The sequence below is a fragment of the Pocillopora damicornis genome, chromosome 4, assembly GCF_964200805.1.
Source record: "Pocillopora damicornis chromosome 4, jaPocDami1.2, whole genome shotgun sequence".
NCBI classification, from domain to species: Eukaryota; Metazoa; Cnidaria; class Anthozoa; order Scleractinia; family Pocilloporidae; genus Pocillopora; species Pocillopora damicornis.
In genome coordinates this window covers 11294633-11309525 of record NC_142673.1, presented here as the reverse complement: position 1 = coordinate 11309525, position 14893 = coordinate 11294633, and the positions used below count along the sequence as shown (strand labels likewise).

General features: G+C 38.3%; 1 protein-coding gene and 2 pseudogenes across 1 annotated transcript; all 3 read right to left on the bottom strand.

Annotated features, from left to right (window-relative positions):
- Nucleotides 1-570: 570 nt before the first annotated feature.
- LOC149046807 (uncharacterized) lies at nt 571-1617 on the bottom strand (annotated as a pseudogene).
- A 1856-nt stretch (nt 1618-3473) lies between these two features.
- Nucleotides 3474-4821, bottom strand: LOC149046806 (uncharacterized; annotated as a pseudogene).
- A 5794-nt stretch (nt 4822-10615) lies between these two features.
- On the bottom strand, nt 10616-14009 carry LOC113668499 (paired box protein Pax-3). Its single transcript, XM_027184407.2, has 4 exons — nt 13870-14009; nt 12565-13167; nt 11821-12041; nt 10616-11227 (listed from the first exon to the last, which is right to left on the bottom strand). Exons 1-4 carry the CDS (start codon nt 13898-13900, stop codon nt 11015-11017), a joined length of 1068 nt encoding a protein of 355 aa, XP_027040208.2. The 5' UTR covers nt 13901-14009; the 3' UTR covers nt 10616-11014.
- Between the last annotated feature and the right edge of the window lie 884 nt (nt 14010-14893).

The following is a 14893-nucleotide window of genomic DNA, read 5'->3' as shown; positions in this document are numbered from 1 at the left end:
GATGCAGCATGACTTCCTTCACCAATAGCTTTAGTTACATCATCTCCTAGGTCAACAAAGCAGTCAGTTGTAGTTTTTCCTGCTCTTAAGCCAAACTGGTTTGATACGAGAATATTTCCAGTTGTGAAGTAAAATATCAGTTGATTAAAATTCATCTTTTGAAAATTTCACTTAAATATGAAAGGACTTATATGGGACGATAGTTGTTACATAAGAAGAGAGGGCCTTGCCTGAAAATTTGGATAACTTTAGTAATTTGTAAACTGTCTGGAAATCTGCCTTGCCTAAGTGATAAATTGATGACATAAGTCAATGGACTATAAATTATAGGTGCAGTAGAAGATAATAGCGAAGTGTTTACTTTGTCAAGACCAAACTGACAATTTTTTGGCTGAGTATCAATACTTTCGAACAATAGGACAACTTCATTTACTCTAATAAAACGAAACGATTTTTTTTCCTGTCCATGCGAGACGAGGGACGGTGATTCGTTTTGGGCAGATTAGATGCAAGTTCAGCTGTGACACCGCGAAGTATTTGTTGATCACATTTGATATTGAGAGTGGTTGCTCAAAGGTTTTGTCGTTTACTTGCAATTTGTCGATGCTGCCTCTTTTTGTTTATAATCATATTAACGTTATCCCACATTTTCTTAGTGTTTGTAGAATCTTTAAGTATATTATCGTAATAAAGTGTGCGATATGTTTTGTTAATGGCAACTATTTTGATGCGAGAAATTGAAAGTTTGTGTTTATTACGATAAAAGGAGTTACTGGCTGTCAGCCATATGCAACTGACTGCGAATTTTAATCGATTTTCTGAAAACTCCAGTTACTAAGTTTTTAATTTTGATTATTTCAAAGGTTGATATTTATTGCTAATCTTATTAGAAATGCGAAGGAATCTCGACAAACTTTCATTTCCACCACTATTATTATATACAGGCTGCCAGTTTGTATTCTTAACGTATTTTGAAAAGCAATCTTGTCAACTTTTTGAAAATCTCATATTTCAGTTGAATCAAGAATGGGACTACGATTTAGATCGTACACAAGGCTAAAAACAGGCTGGTGATCAGCAATTTCTACTGCAATAATTCTACTTGAAGACACAAAACTCGAAAGACCTAAGCAGCTCAGTGATTTTTGTCTCAGTTCTACGTGCTGCTTGAAATACCAAGGCATTAAAAGCCTTTGATTGGATCTGATTGAGGTATTCTTTCGATATTGTGTTCTTAGGATGCATACTGATGTTAAAATCGCCTAGTATCAAACACTTGCGCTTAAAAAAATAGAGGGTGTGCAAAACTTGCTAAAATTAATTAAGAAATTGCTGTTGGGACCTGTTAGGTGGGTTGGAGATTACGCCTGTTAACAAGTCTTGCGCGTCCACCCAAATATTCTCAAAGCCATCGATTTTAAGATCCTGTCTTAGACAATAGTCAGCATCTTCCTTAAGATATTAAGCAACCCCACCGCCATTTGGAGAAATGCGATTATCTTTTATCATGGTGTATCCTGATATTTGTAATTGATTTTGATCGGCACGAGGAGTTATCCATGTTTCTGCACTAGTAATTAAATCAAACTTGAGGGAAGTGGAATCTAAAAGACCATACCATTTATCAAAAATTTTTTACGCAAACTTCTAATATTTAATGGATATTTACTATGGCAGTCAGCGTTATGAGATATATTACGCCCTCAGCTGGCTGCGATATGTCTCATAACGCTGACTGCCTCTATTATCATTACTGACCCCCGTAAAATCCTATTGTGCTCCCTCTGCATTATATCAGCGATTTCAGGCGCTTCCTTGTTATTTGTTGGTATGTAAACAATGAAATTAGAATGAATTCCGGGGCTAAATTTCTAAAAAAATTGTGGTGCTGCGTGGGTGGGAGAGTAAAGCAGGTAATTTAGTGTTAACGACCGAGTTGAAAACGCAAATTGGCCATCGTAAAGAGTTAAAAGGCTGACGTTTCAAGCGTTAACCCTTCGTCAGAGCGATTGGAGGAATTATGAGTTGCGTGAGGGTTTATATGCAGAAAATGGAGCTATGCTATTGGTGGTAGGCTCTTACCGATAGTGCTCGTAAAAAACTCATTAAATGCTTAAAGCAGTGCTTGTTTTTTGCCAAAAAAGTGCTAAAATGATGCTAATTTTTTAAAAAAGGGTTCGTGGGTTACATAAAAATGCTCGCTTTTTTCCGATTTTTTAGTATAGGTAATCACATGATTTCGAGTGCAATTTGGAATAAATAAGCACGAGTAAATTTGTTCAAAGACTAACAAAATTGCACGAACCCGTAGGGCGAGTGCAATTTGTGGTCTTTGAAAAAATTAACAAGTGCTTGTTTATTCCAAATTGCACGAGAAAAATCATGTGATTACCTGTTAATAATATACATGGAAAAATACGAGATGGTCTATCATAATTAAACATAAGCAAAACGCGCGCATCAAGTGCAAAAAATAATTTATTCAAACCGTGCGTTCGGTCAAAACAACTGCGTACGATCAAAACAATAATATGCAATGATATCTTCGCATCTTTAAGGTGCAAAAAAGTTCAAAGTCCGGCTAAACAGTTCAAGGAATTGTTCAGTCTGTGTCCGTATCACTTTTGATGAAATGGAATCGTCGTTTCCGAGGTTTAACCATGTTTGTTTTTAATTTCGGCGTTGCATCGCTCGAGCAAAGTGTTAAGCCGGGTCGGCTCGTAATTTTCGATTTCCTCGGCAATTCCCTTCTCTAAACACCACTTTTTCCAAACCGACAACCAAAAAGCAGCGACTTTTACAGTGTTTTCATTGTTTAAGCTGTTTTTCAGCTGCGGTGGCGAAAGAAAACCTACTTAAAACGCCGGCCATTGTTTCGCTCGCAAATTTTCAAATTTTCAAATTTTGTTGCGCCATCCAAGGCTCGCATTTGATTGGCTATCTGTGAGTTTCTTTGATTATTGACCAATCAGACTGTCTGATTTGTTTCTTTTTTTGCACTGAATTAACCCTCTTCTGCACTGAATTACCTGAAAACTGCATTTATCTTAACCAATCAGAACTGAGTAATTTTTCCATGTATATTATTAAACATAGAATATCCTTATAGTCTTATTTTCTCCACTGATTGATGGCAGAGTACGCTCTCGAGCTATCTCTGCCTTGGCTGGCTGACTTCCATTGTTCCTTCCATTGAATGACGCCATCTTGGAACGAGTGTGATGGACTGGGTTTCTAGAAGGCAACCGCTGACCTATCAAATCTATTCTCTAGGCCTCCTCGGCTCCTTTGACCAAAATGAGGGCATAATGCGGCTTTGGACGACATTAATAAAGTCAGATTGTGCTTTTTAACACAAAATTATTCAAATAATCAGTTGAAAATCCAAAATAATGCTAGTAGTGCTTTTTGGGATAAAACGTAAAAAAAAAAAAATCCCCCGAAGCCAAATAATGCCAAAAAAAGTGCTAGCACTATCGGTAAGAGCCTAATTGGTGGGAATATGGTGATGGGAAAACAAGAATAAATTCGTTGAATGAAAAGCGCTCATTGATACCGAGATAAGAGAGCCAATTTGGAAGATAAATTTTTGTTTTGGTGTTTTGCGACTTTCCGAACTGCCTAGATGTAGGGAAAGGCCGCAGACTGCCATGTGTTGTTTAGGATGATTAGGGAGATTAAAAGTGTCTGAAGACTGGTTTGGATGCGTCCTTGTTATTTCTTTCTACGTCGCGAAGATGATCTCGGAGTCGGTCACCTAGTCGTCTTCTTGCTTCACCAATGTATAATAAGTGCAGTAAATGACATTAGAGAAGGTACACGCAAAGTGATCAGTGATCTTAATGGATCTCTTAGGTCCCGATATTTTCTTTACGCTATGAATGAAAGGACAAGTTTTACATCGTGAGCGAACGCATTTGAAAGTACCAGATTGGTCATTGGTTTGAAATGAACTTCTGACCAAAAAGTTGCCTATGTTTTTGTCACGTTTGAATGAAATTAGTGGGGGTTGCGAAAAGATAGTACCAGTCTCTGAATCGTTTTGGAGTAATTTAAAGTTTTTAAGAATGATAGATTTAACTGCGTGGTTGTGAGGGTGAAATGTGAGAGTGAATGAAATGCGCTCAGTGTTTTCCTTCTTAGCCGTTTGTTGTGCTGACTGTCGATCAATTTGTTGGGCACGGTGGTGGCCCCCTCGAACGACAGAAGCAGGATAGCCGTGTTTATCGAAAAACTGGCACATTGCCTTTGGTTTTTCGGAAAAATCAGAGTCGTTACTACTTAAACGGCGAAGTCTGAGAAACTGAATTCTTGACGTGTGATGGATGCGAGGATGAATACAACAAGTAACTATGTGAATCTATAAGTTTGTAGTAAACACTAGTGCATAAACCGTTGCCTTCAATTGAAACTTTGATGTCCAGAGAAGCCAAAGAAGTGTCGGAAGTATATAGATATATTTAAGAGCCGCGTGAAAGGAATTGACGACGGTTATAAATTGAGTGAGCTCCTCTCTGGTAGAGGAGGTAGCGCCGATGCAGTCGTCAATGTAACGGCCGTAGAGTTCAGGTTTGGCGCAGTGGTATTGACTGAAAAATTGATGTTCGATAAAACCTACGAAAAGATTGGCGTAGCTGGGTCCCATTTTAGTACCTATGGCTGCGCCATTAGTTTGTTTGTGGTGGTTACAATTGAGTGTAAATACTACTTCGTCTAGACGGAGTAGTGTTTCAGAGCTAGATTCCTTAACAGTGCGTTGATCGAAAAAATGTCTTGGGGCCCGTCATTCCTTCATTCATGACCTTCGTCATTTGGAATGACAGTATAAAATATATATTTTTACCAATATCCTCCACGAACTGCAAGAATTCACACTCCGATTCATCATGTTCTAAAGATAACTGAAAGCTTTTGAACCTCAATTTCGCTGTTCCTGTCCAGCGCTCAAAGCAAAATGAATGCCAAAAACTTAAATCAAAGTAAAGCAAAGTATCTCCCGGTTCTCGCTACCTTAATAACCATTTTTTCACAAAAAGTTTTCTTGTTCTTCAGTTATAAATTTTCCTGATTGACAACCACACCTACTCCTTGTGCAACTTTCTCTTTCATTTGAAAATTCAATGCAGAATTTAAATTTCCAATTGTACAACCTTCCTCGTCAACCAGAATTACATTTCGCTTACATTGCACATGTAAAAACTTTTGAACGTTGCCTATCATTTCATATTAAGTCTTCCCTAGATACTCTTGCTCGTCTTCTCTTCTGACTTCGGAAATAAATCGTGCTAAGAAATATCCCACTGCTCCTCAGACATTTCATCTAGACTTACGTCTATTAACGGCTCGCCACTATAATTCTCTTTTAGTAATGCCACGTTTCTTTTAACTCGCCAATGATCGAAGACTTTCAAAACCGAGGCCCATTTGCGATGTCTTGATGTGATACCCAACTTTCTTCGAACTCCTCGCACTCAAAAGGAGGATATCGGTCATCTAGACCTCTGCTCTCCTAAAGAAAGAAAAACGAAAAAGCTTCTAGCAGTTGGCTAAAGTACAGCCTTGTGAAAAACAAAATTTCACTACCTTCAATGGCGGTGGAACTCGTGGAACTCGAGCTCTGCGTTATGTACACGATAGATTCGTCTTCCAAGGAATCCTCCATTCAACTTCAGTGCATACATAACTTACCAAAACTACCATTTGCAACTCAAAATGACCAAATACAATGTGTTTTATTCTATGCAAATATTGTTCACCTTGACGTTACATTAATTCAAGAAGACCGGTATCACATATTGGTGATATACATAAATTACCATACACAAAGATGAAAAAAAGTGTTACGCAATTTCTACCTCCGAAGGAAATTCATGCTAGCAGGTAATTAAGTGTTAACAACTGAGTTGAAAACGAAACTTGGCCACCATAAAGAGTTCAGGGCCGTGGTATTGACTAAAAATTTGATGTTCGATGAAACCTACGAAAAGCTTTCATGACTTAAATTTCCTTGGCCAAAACAAGCTTATTTTACTATGGATATTGGTAAAAAGAATATAAATGTACATCGTCAACACTTAAACGAAAAGCAAGTGAAATATTGCAGGGAAGGTTTCCTAGGAAAGTTGAAAAGGATGTCGAGGGAAATGAGGAAGAGTTGTTTGAGATTCTTGTTAAACACAATGAAGAAAAAGTAATGGGATTAAACGCAAAAGTTTTTGAGGAGAAGAACAATGAAAAGGACTCTGGTAAGTCAGTTGAAATTAGAACCAATACTACTAAAATTGTTATTTCATATTAGTAAGAAAGTTAGCTGATGTAAGATGTGTAATTTTAATATATAAAGCAATAAAACTAAATCGAAAACGTTTGTGGCTGCATTATTAAAAATATAGCTGCATTTAGGTGCACTATTGTTAATACTGCAGTGCAGTTAGCTCGTTTAGAATTTCCCCTGAAAATTTCCCTGTAAACAAAAAGGACTGCTTACATTTTCCCTAGAAACTTGGACCATACTGAAGACCTAGTTGCCTTCTTTGTTTGAAATGGCTTTATTATTTGATTCTATAGATGTAACATCGGAAGGTAGGGTTTAACTACCTTGGAGAACTTTTTAAACTCTTCTATTGGAGATATACCATGATCATTTAAGATCTAAATCTGGATCATTTGAGTTGTTAACCATCCGGCACATTTATTCTTCCATTCGGCGTATTTCTGTATATTTACTGACTAACCTGACAGTGATCAAGACAAGTATGTAATTTTGAACAAAGCTCCGTCTGTATACAGTTGCCTAAGATGAAAACGTGGCTTCTTTACACTTTCGAATGCTTCTTTCACGACATCTCTAGGCTTCTTCTTCAGCTCCCGATCCTCACAAATAAGATCCTCTGTTATCCAAACATTTTTCGGGAGGTCACATTTCTTCTGAAGAACTTTGAATCTTTCTGGACGGTAAATAGATTTATGGTCCTTGGCTCGCTGTCGGCGATCCATGTGCCAACACGATGAGCATTTTCTATCGGCGGTTTTAAATTAAGCTGCTCAGCTAGAATACCTTCAATTTTATGACGACAATCTTCGCCTGAAGGATCCGAGATATTGTGGAATCTCAGGTTATATTCACGCGAATAACGCTCGAGGGAAAGGAGTCACTCTTGCATCGCTCCATGGAGCTCGCCCTTTCTTCGTTATTCTGGTTGAAATTTGTTGGTCTTCTTGAGATGTCGCTCATGGAAGCATTGTTGATTTGGACTTCTGCCCTCAAGGTGGCTACATCGTGAAGAATGCTGTCTTGTCCTTTGTTCAGTTTAGCGGGCGATTCTCTGACAAATGTTTCGAAGTCATTTGTTGTTTCGGAAGAATAATTTTTGCTTCTCTCTTGTTAGACATATTAACACTTAAACACTGACATATAATGACTAAAGAAGTTGAAAAGGTTATCCAAAAATGAGAAAAAATGCAACTTTTAGCCTCTTTTGTTGAGAACTTCAGAACAGTAATTACTTCAAGTAATTCTTGACTCTTGATAAAGCAAAATATTTTCGCTGTATGATAAATCCTTAATTGACCAAGCTTGTTTGGTCAGGATGGCCGAATATATGCGTCCTTCTTTATTCCCGTTCAAAAAAAGGCGAAAAAAAGAACCCGGCTAATATCCAGCCATCTTGACCTGACTCTTAGCAAGGGAACATCAACTGATATTCTCTTGCACTTGATCAAATCCCCTCGCATTTTGTCAATGACTCGCGTTTGTAAATGATACCGAAGAAATATACACGATTAAAGAAAATTCAGTTTCAAAGGGCGGAAGAGGCACTACTTAGCTTGGTATAGGTTAAGAAGAGTTGCTCTTATATAAAATTAGATAAACCTGTTAAGTTCTAGTGGAAACTGATTGCTTCCGATAAGAGTTATCAAAACAATTGTAACGAAATATTCGCAGTGCATTATTTATCTACAGAATGGTCTAAGCAACGAAACGAATTTTCAACAGAATTGGAGAGTATGGAAGTAAACGTCTCCGTGATGACAAAAGAAAACAGTTTCTACAAGAAAACTAACTTGTCGGTGCGAGCGGCTTTAGAACGTCATGTTAAGTGACCACTGCACAAAACAAAATGTTCGATAACTACTTATTTAGCGACTTCAATAAAACACTCAATTCCCACCTGAAGCAACTTGCCTCCGAGGGAAAAGTAGCTTGCACTGTTCATAAATTATCCACTAACTACTGAAACCATCAAGAAATTGCATGACGAAGGTGAGTTAAGAGATCACTCGGCAGGCAAAATCTTTTCTGTAGCCATTTGAAGGAGATGCCCATTTGAAACCCAGAAGCTATATTCAAGAAACCAAATTCAAACTCAGAGGTGTTCCTCCAATGGCCGAAAGATTTCAGCTCTGAGAAGTTCAATTCCACAACCGACATCTAATGCGAAAAACGACAACTCGGGTATAATAACTTGCAAAATATGCAGAGAAAGGTGACAGAAAAAGCAGGAACTCTCCCGTTTCTGCAAACCGTTCCTTGAAAGCGGCAACAGTCGCAGTCTTGTCCGGAAATAATATAGAAACGCGCAAAATTAAGGCCGTCACCGGGCACAAAAGCGATAGAAAGTATAGAGAGCTACTGTAAGATACCAACGCCTAATCAATCCAACAAATGACGTCAGCCCTCATATCTTTCTTCAACGGCAAACAAACTTCCAAAGCATCTCATTTATTTCCATTAACATCCACGACTCTTCCTGCAGCACCATCTACCTCAAAAGATCAAAGATTGCTGTCGGGAAGACGCGAGGAAAACTTTTTTTCCCCCAGGTTTGAATACTAGAGCAATTATTATTCCTGTAATTCCAAAATTATTAGATTATGTCTTACTCTTTGCTTCGAATGAACTTACTCATAACCAAGAGAGAATTTTTTCTTGTTTTATTCAGTTTTTGCTTCAGTCATGTGCAGTTTTTAGATTGATTATGTGTGTAAGCGTTAGACCCCATGCCCCTGCTCAAAGATACGTGACAAGTTAGAATCAAAGAAATGAAACAAAATGTATGTTTTTGCTCTGATAATCAATCACCTGAACAATTTCATGAACCAATTATTCACTTCAGGCTCAAATTATTGCGTTATCACGTCATTTCACAAGGTGTTCACCAAAGTGGTGCTAGATGTCGATTACGTACACAATTTTCGAAATGTGTCGTTGTTTTCAGTTTACACTATACAGTTGCTTGATTTTGTATCAGTATCTCTTGGTCCAGTACAGCGACCGAAGTGAGGGCTACGAGCGGTATTGGGGGTTCGCCCCATAGGTTTTGTTTAAACGTGGACCCGGAACCCATCCTTTCGTTATAGAATGGTGTACTCTTTCGCTTGGAAGAGTTCTTTTGCAAGTATGGATGGCAACATGTTTTTCGATGGATCGTATGCACTTATTCTCGTTCTTCCTTCCGATTTTACATAGTCATTCGGAAGCGTAATTAGATGACACCATGGACAATTTTTCAATTGTGTGGGCGTTAAATATGATAGACAACAAATGCTCGAATGAACAAAGTGTTTATTACCTTTTTAAAAAAAAAAGGTTCAGTCGTGAAAGCTATATATTTTTTTACTTACAAAAAACATGTAAATTTCTTTGAAATTTTAAGTATTTCATGAATATGAGAATGATGCCGTTGAACAGGCGTCCCAGCGCACTTCTTGTCGACCTTTTACAACTTAGTAATATTTCGCGTTGCGTTACATCAGATAGGAATACTCGTGCGCGTGTCGTCTAGCCGGAAATGATCTTATCGCGTGACTTTTAGAACATAAGAAATGGAGGTGCCAAAACTGAAATATGAGCACAAACAATTGACAAATCGTGTTATATCTTTAGAACGTAAACGTGTTCGTCGCTATTTGCATGCTGACCACAGATTATTATTGGCTTTGACCCAAGTCTTATGACGGTTTAGCACGGACTCATCCGATACTTTGTGGATATAAATACATTCATTGTTGTGCTTACGCAAATCGCGTGACGTGCGTAAGACATTACAAAATTAACATTCATTGCCTAAACGTCATTAGGGTCGTTGTAAGATCGTCATTGTTAGCGAGTCGTCCCGAACCGAATAAAAACGTTCGTAGGTTACAGCAGAACGACGGAAATGGCTTTCTTTAAAGTACCGATGCGTAGGGTTCAAGCCGTTATCCAAATTTTAGAGGTTTTTTGCGCAATTGCGTTAGTGAACAACACGTATGCACAGCTTTTCTCACAAAAGAAAGTCAAGCCTATAAAAGAAAAGATATTCGAAAAGATATTCGGAGGATTAAAGGGAAATTATCAATTTATTAGGGTATATTTGGAAAACAGAAACGATGGAAAACGTACATAAATGCTTAAAGGTTGGAGAAGATCACTTCTACTCAAAGCCGTCTCTCTCTAAAATATGACAAGAATATGTCAACAACGCCATCAGAGTCTTTTTGAAATAATTGTCTCGAATAGGTCGACATTACCATTAAATTTTCACCACGAGATAAAGGCTTTATCCACCAAAGTTCTATTTACGTGAAAGAAACATATTTGCTAGATTTGAATCAATGATGCGTTCCCTCGAGGTAGTTAGTTGCTTCACTTTATTTATTGCTTTCAGCTACATTCTACCAAATCTCAAAATTTGACACATCAATGAGATACTTCTTTAGTTGCAAGTCATTTATGCGGTTATCCCTACCAGGTAGATTTTCTTCTCTTCAGCAGAACTTATAAATTAATCATTCAATTAATTCACAAGTTAATCGAACCGAACCTTGAAGTGTAAGGGAATGCGAAGAAATACACTCGCTGGATTAAGAGTGATAAAGAACAACAAAAAGAAAAATAATTCAGTAAATTCATGGATGATGACGAAAATTCGTTTAGTTTTTATCTATTACAATTGCACAGTTGCACCACTTGTGCTTATTTGCGACTTATTTACATGAAAGAGATGCGCAAACTGACATCTTTCGAGTTCGGTTAGCTACTCTCGTAGCCTGGTCGAAAGCATAGATACGCATAAGCTGGATGGTAAGGAGCGTAGCGGATGACGGGGACAGGCGTATACGAAGGGTAAAATATTCGACTTCTATTACTGGAGTCATCGGATTCTGCTTTGTCTTGGTCACTGTTCGTGTCGTCCGTCTTAGGGTTTGTCCTTTTTCCTTTGGATCTGCGGTTGGAAAACCAAACCTAAGGAGGCATAAAGAAAGATAAAGTATGATTCACCAGTTATGATTGGTAGCAGAGTAAGGTTCTTGTAACAACTTGATCAATTTTGGTGCACAGTGTGACTTATCCTAAAATCGAGATTAACTTAAGACCCAAACTCAGAATATCTCAGGTTTGTAGCTATCGGTTATTCCAACAATTTATGCCTGAAATAAACGCCAAGGCTGATATACCAAATAGGAACTGTATGGACCTAGATCTTCCTTACCCTAATATCTCTAACAAGATCTTGCAAGAACGATAGAAAATGAACCCTTCATAATTTAACATGTTCTTTATGCCTGTAAAAATTTCATTTTAATGAAACGAAAAGCCAAATGAACTTCGATTGTGCTCGTGAGGGACTTAATACAAGTGAAGTTCCCAAGTAGTACGTTCGCTGGTTATAATCATGCAATGTTTGCCTTTTAAACTCCTTATTCGTTGTTCAGTCTTTTTTAATATGAGCATGGACAATTTCTTTGGTCTTTTCGTTAAGTCGAGAATTGTTACTCAAACTTGCGTAGGACTGGACTAATGTTCTAAGGAGTAGTATAGGCAAAGGAAAAAAGAACCTGAATCCGTGATTCACTAATGTCCAATCTTTCCCCAAGTTCTTCACGAGTAAGGACATCCGGGTACTGCGTTTTCTCAAAGGCTTTCTCCAATTCTCTTATTTGATGAGGAGTAAATTTGGTACGATTACGTCGCCTGTAGTGCCTTAGCTTTTGCATTCCACTTGTGATGGAAGCAATGTCAACGGCACTTACTGTTGTAGGTGACGAGGAAGTTGGTTCTGTAAACAATTGCAAACACCTGTTACAAATCAAGCCTGGCAACTGCATTACTAGAATTATACCAAACTTTCTTTTAGAAATGAATTTTAGTCACAAAATGTCATTGTTGTGATCAATAACGTTCATTATGTTTAGAAGTCCTGACAAGTGCTTTTATTTCAAAAGGGAAGATCTCGCCACATTATCTTCAGCGGATACTTAACCAAAACTAAAAGCCATTGATGTAAATTATTATGTTCAGTAGGTTCCTTGAGACATCGATTTCTAAAAAGGATCTCAGGAAAATCACTCTGGGGTTTAGTTCACCAAATCCAAAAGGGATAAGAATTATAAGAATGTCCTTTACAACTCTTTAGGATAATGTTTCTTCTTGGTAGGTTTTAGTGAGGCTAACTTTGTAATTAGGCGTTAGGGAGAACGAGAAGTAAGCCCCATGCAAACGAAATAAATACTTTCTATCATCAAATACCTCCCAACATACAATGGTGTCTCGTGGCCTACTTTTATCAAGCACTCTCTTACCAGGCTTTTCTTGCGAAGGAGATGGCGATGAAGAGCTGGGCAAGCTGACAGTTCTTGTCTCCTCGTTGATACTCAAAATGTTGGCAATGGAGAAAGATCTTCTCTTCGGCCTAGGTTTAGCTTCTCCTGAACTACCATTGTCGTTGCTTGAAGTGTCGCCCTCACTTTCTACATCACTGTTTTCTGCGTCAGACTTGTCCATATAGTCGCTTCCAGTTGACTTTACCCTTCTCAACATTCTGCTAATAACTGTCAGTGGTGGTAGAGTTTCTTTTGTACACAAACCGTCGGCAACCAGCTTTTCTTTAACTTCCCAAGAGAAGATTCCTGGTGCTGCACGGCGATATTCCTCAATTTTGTTCTTTACTTCGGTGCTCACATCTCTCGATGTCTTTCTCTGTGCGCGCCCGGGCTCAAAAGACCCAGTATCGTTGTATTTAGAAAGTAGCTTGCTGATGCAGCCATGAGAAACTTTCAGTTGGCGACTGATATCGCATGGGCGGATGCCGAGCTCAGCCATCTCGATAATTCTTTGACGAACAGAGTTTGGAAGTGGTTTTCCATTTACAAAAACTCCACCTAGCTGGTTGAACTTTCCATGACCTAAAGTAACATTAAAAAAATGGTTAAGAAATCGATAGTTCCGCTAGGATGCCTGACGACTTGCAATTGCTTGGTGTCTCGATAAAGTCTAACAAGTGATGCGTTTTTGTCGTAAACTATATCCTCGACTTATATTCGTTTCTCCAAGCTGAGCAGGGCTGGAACTAAGTGGTCGTATAAATGAGTGTATTTATTCGAGGGTTGGCTACATGTGAAAAAATTGTAACAATTGCTAAGACGAGTGTTCGCGTTCCTCTTTTGCGAGACACGAGGCATGGCAATCAGAAAGGATATGTTCATTTCCTTCGTTTAAATAATGTCCATTGGCTAACTGTGAACGTATTGAGTATGGCTGGTCCTTAGAAGCTTAGATAAAGGCAAATTTTACAGCAGCATTTCAAACAAATGCGACTTTTTCCTTTTCCTGTTTTGTTTTTATAATCATTATCATTATCTCCATGCGTAAGTTATTCCGTTATACCTAAATTCACCATATCTATGTAACTGTACGGACTTTACATAGCTACCGGCCATTTGGTTAATCGATTCTTGACCATGCTTTCGATTAAGAAAAATTCATGTGTTTGGCTGAGTACACCGAAGGCCAAGTTACCATTCGTAACGGGCTTTTAGGACGCCCGGTATACGTGGTTAATCGTTACTGATAGAAGTGAAGCTTAACATAAACAGAATTAAACATGCCTGCTGTGGAGGTTATATCCTTGTATTCCATAATCCTCTGCTTGGTTGAAAATGGCAAATTCTGCTCCTAAAACAAAGACGAAGGGGTGTTTTTGGCTTTTCTGCCCGTTTAACTTGCCAAGATGCGGCGCTTTGAGTCCGATTACCTAGTGTGTGACTGAAGCTTAGTAAGTTATAAGATACAGTGTGGGCGGGGAGAGCGTTTGACGTCAGTGGTCAAAACAAAGACAAGTACTGCTTTCCTACTACGTGATCGTGAATAAATCGTCTGTACGGGCTGTTTACACTTGGCCTCTACTTCCGCTGTGAATTTCGAAGCCGCAACATGCATCTTTGTATTATTTAAATCTACGAAATCAAAAAATACCTACCTATAATATAACAAGATAAATTTTCATTTGCGTATGCTGTCTCGCTGTAGCTAAGAGAAGCGAAGGTTTTTAACTGTGAAGTGAAAATGTATTTTATAGTTCTTTAACATCAGTGAAATGCAATTTACCACAGTTCTGACGACGGATCTCATTTCTGATCCTACTGCATAAACTAGAAATTTATTAGTTTTCGTTACGAATGTATTTCAAGAGAGTTGAACGTGGGCGTTAAGGTACTTGCGCAGTTAAGCTGCAAGGAAATTAAAAAAAAAAAAAAAACGTTTTAAGAAGTTAAAATGTGAATAGCAATTTTTGCCATGGCAGAGGACGAACACCAAAGATGATAACACGGGATCATTATTTGTCAAGCTCATGGAATGCATGGAATCGTTCTAGACCGGCAGTTTAGGAATATGAAACGGATATGTCGATTCTATGATATCTGAACTACTTTGAATTGAAAATTTAGTGACGTAGAAGTTGTATTTCATCGACGAACCACAAGGTCCCTTTCTCGAAGAGAACATTATTTACATCCCAGGTGATAAAGGAAAACCTCTCTTAATGCTTTCCAGACTGGAAGGAAAATACGCTTAAGTCTAGTATAGCCATTGTCCCGTGCGCATTACAGCGTGGCACGAGCTCGACCGCCT